General features: G+C 47.1%; 1 protein-coding gene across 1 annotated transcript in view; it reads right to left on the minus strand.

Moving 5' to 3' along the window:
• The window catches only part of T265_02035 (hypothetical protein), a gene marked incomplete at both ends in the record, with an annotated part of 8,741 nt that extends 7,927 nt beyond the window's left edge, over positions 1-814 (minus strand). The window contains one exon of the mRNA XM_009166183.1: positions 600-814. Coding sequence (XP_009164447.1) covers positions 600-814 — 215 coding nt within the window. The remainder of the gene's footprint in view (positions 1-599) is intronic.
• Positions 815-2,890: the final 2,076 nt, after the last annotated feature.

Consider the following 2,890-nt stretch of genomic DNA (forward strand, 5'->3'; position numbering starts at 1 on the left):
CACATTTGAGTATAGCGACGATAAAGTTAGTAGGCAAGCTATAGACCCAGCTATCATATCTTCCTTACTTCAGGCCACTGTAGGTTTTAATCGCTTACTTGATCTAAGTGTGTTGTGTTACCGGCCTGACTGTTCATATTTTTTCCCAGCCAACTTGTACATCTTTCTAGTTAATCCCTATCTCGGATTACTCCACCGGCTCTGTCTAGTGACTGTAGTTGTCGGCTCAACTCTGAAAAAAAACGAAGCCAGTCAGCTTTACCTTACTACTACAACACATTATACGCCGACATATACATCGAATCCGTATGATGCTTTGCTCCACAGCTCACTAAACACTCATCCATACATTATTGCGGTACGTTTCTGCTTGACATGGTAGCTCACACCAACGCACTCGCCCTGAATATCACCATTTCGTCCCCACTGTCTTATTGACAACTGTCATTTCACTGCCTCCTCCACGACTTGCCTATACCAGCGTCTGTTCGCTTTTCGCTTGTTCGAATTGGCTGAGCTGATTTTGTTGGCCTCGCTTTCATCCCGACCGAAAAAAACCGGTAGCTGGAGTACTTTTCTAATGCACAAACCGCACTTACGACTGCTTGAACGGTTTTCCAACTTGCAGATCTGGTAGCATGCATGTGTGGCGGATGGGTACGCCCTGCAGGGAGGGCCGCTCTGTTACGTTGCACCACCCCTCCAGTAGCCCGTGTGCATCCCCATCGCCGGTGGTTCTGAGCCTGGCCTTTAAGTTTAGGATTCTTGCTGCTGGTGTTGGCTTCACCTCGGTTGAGTTGCTTGGCAGTGACATATGCAACAACAACAAAACAAAAACTGGCCTTTCGCTAGTCCAAAAGTATTAAAAAAACAATTTACCTGGGATAGCCGGATGCAAGTGCGATGCCCATGGCCTACGTCCACATGCACAGCTGTAGCTGCCTTCGTCACACACACCGCCACACCGCACCAAAACCCACCTCGTCAACTAAACAAAAAGACGCACCAACTTGCCGCTCACAGGAGTGGACACATACGACGCATAATCATAAAGTTAGACTCCAGACTTTCCACCATTAGCATGCGGGGCTAGTCTCAGAAGTCATGCACCACTCATCGATTAAAGCTGATAGTATTGCTCCGGGGACTGATGATCAGCTCTCTTACATACGCCTTCCCCATAGATTGTCCTAGTGTCTTCCAACTCACTAATAACCCCCAAGGAATATAGTCCACCATCTCAGAATTTACACACCTGCCAGTCGTTACGTGTTTGGTTACAGTGAACTGTCCTGTCTCAGGCAGTATAGTTATATTGGCAATCTTAGCTTGACTTAGATTGCTACACTACTGCGTGCAAATCCATCTTTATCCTGCATCGTTTTTGACCACCTGGTTTCACCGGCATAGCCCTGGTAGGCATTCATTTTTCCCCTATTAAAAGACTATATCCTGTCTGATGACTTCTATAACTCTCCAGACCTTACTGATCTCATCTCATTTCATCTTCTTGCCAAGTTTCGACCAGTGGCGATACGCGCTATGGATGACCAGTTTGGCCGTTGTCCACTCCACCTGATCTGTGCATTACGAAAGAACGGATCCCCGACCTGGAAAAAAAGAAGAAACAGCAACACATACTACGGGCGATATTACATCGGTTCTGCTCATCCTGAGAAATCCCCCGGGAAACGCACAACATTCCGTTGATCACAGGACTGCGCATCTCAACCTAACTACCTCAATCATGACGTCCGTCACGGGGCTGTCTAGAAACCGAAGTATCTCAGTGCAGTGATAGTACGGCACTGTGGTACCCAGTTTGATAGCACACCCGCGATTGTTCACTTCCTAATTTGACCGCGCCCTAGCCCACTCGTTCCTTTACCGGCAACCACAACCAGTCCCCATTTGTCACCAGCCACCACAAGGAGGCGTTCATCGCAATCTGCCCAACCTTCTGTCGGATGTAAAGATCCCGGCGACTTTTATTCGTGCTCCTCACCAAGTTAGTCAATTTTCGTGCAGTTTTTGTGGACTCATTCTCCTAATTAACTTTTACACTCGACCCTGCTCCAGCAGCAGCACTAGTGGGTCGCTCAGGTTTCACTGCACACTGTGATTCCGAGTTTCCTGCCACCGTTTGTCCGTACTGCATATTGCCCCAATTCACCATCCCTGCTTACGTTTTCCGTGACCTTACGCCCAACAGCCCAAGGCCCAAGCTTTAGTTGAGAAATGCCGGCCATATCTTGGCAGATCTGCTGTTTCTCCGGATCCATTATTCAGGCTCCACACTTCCTCCAGTTTGAAGCTTTTTTGGTTTTTGTCACGTTCCAGGCAGGGAGATTTGTTATGCCCTCACGTGTATTGCTTTTTGCCCGCCACTTTTAAATCCCAGCGACCAGACCTTGCGTCATCTGATATGTCCTCCATAGGAGATAAAGAGCCTTTATAATTTTGGATCCCTACCCATGCCACCTCAGGTCTGATGAAGTCTACTCAATTACCACTGTTGACGTATCCGTCCCTTTTCCGGGAAATTCCCATTAATCGCAACCCCCATCACTACTGCTGTTATTCTGAATGTAACATTATGATCATGCCTGACGGTATGGTATCCACTAGCTGTGAGTAAATATTATTATTATACATGGGGCATGTTTAAGTTTGTCTGAGATCCCTGATATCTGAATCTCAAGTCTTCGCCAGCAATGCGCGTCTTTCTTGAACAAATTAGACTTTGACCGGCTTCAGTGGGAAAAATGTATAAAACCATTTTCCAGCAGGTTCACGAGGCTGACGCGATGTGTTTCCAAAAAAACCAGAACGCACTCAGATGAACAGAAGGCTCCCAAAAGAATTCAGCATCTTCTGGAAAAAAGGTCTT

This window comes from Opisthorchis viverrini (assembly GCF_000715545.1).
Source record: "Opisthorchis viverrini unplaced genomic scaffold opera_v5_23, whole genome shotgun sequence".
Lineage (NCBI taxonomy): Eukaryota > Metazoa > Platyhelminthes > Trematoda > Opisthorchiida > Opisthorchiidae > Opisthorchis > Opisthorchis viverrini.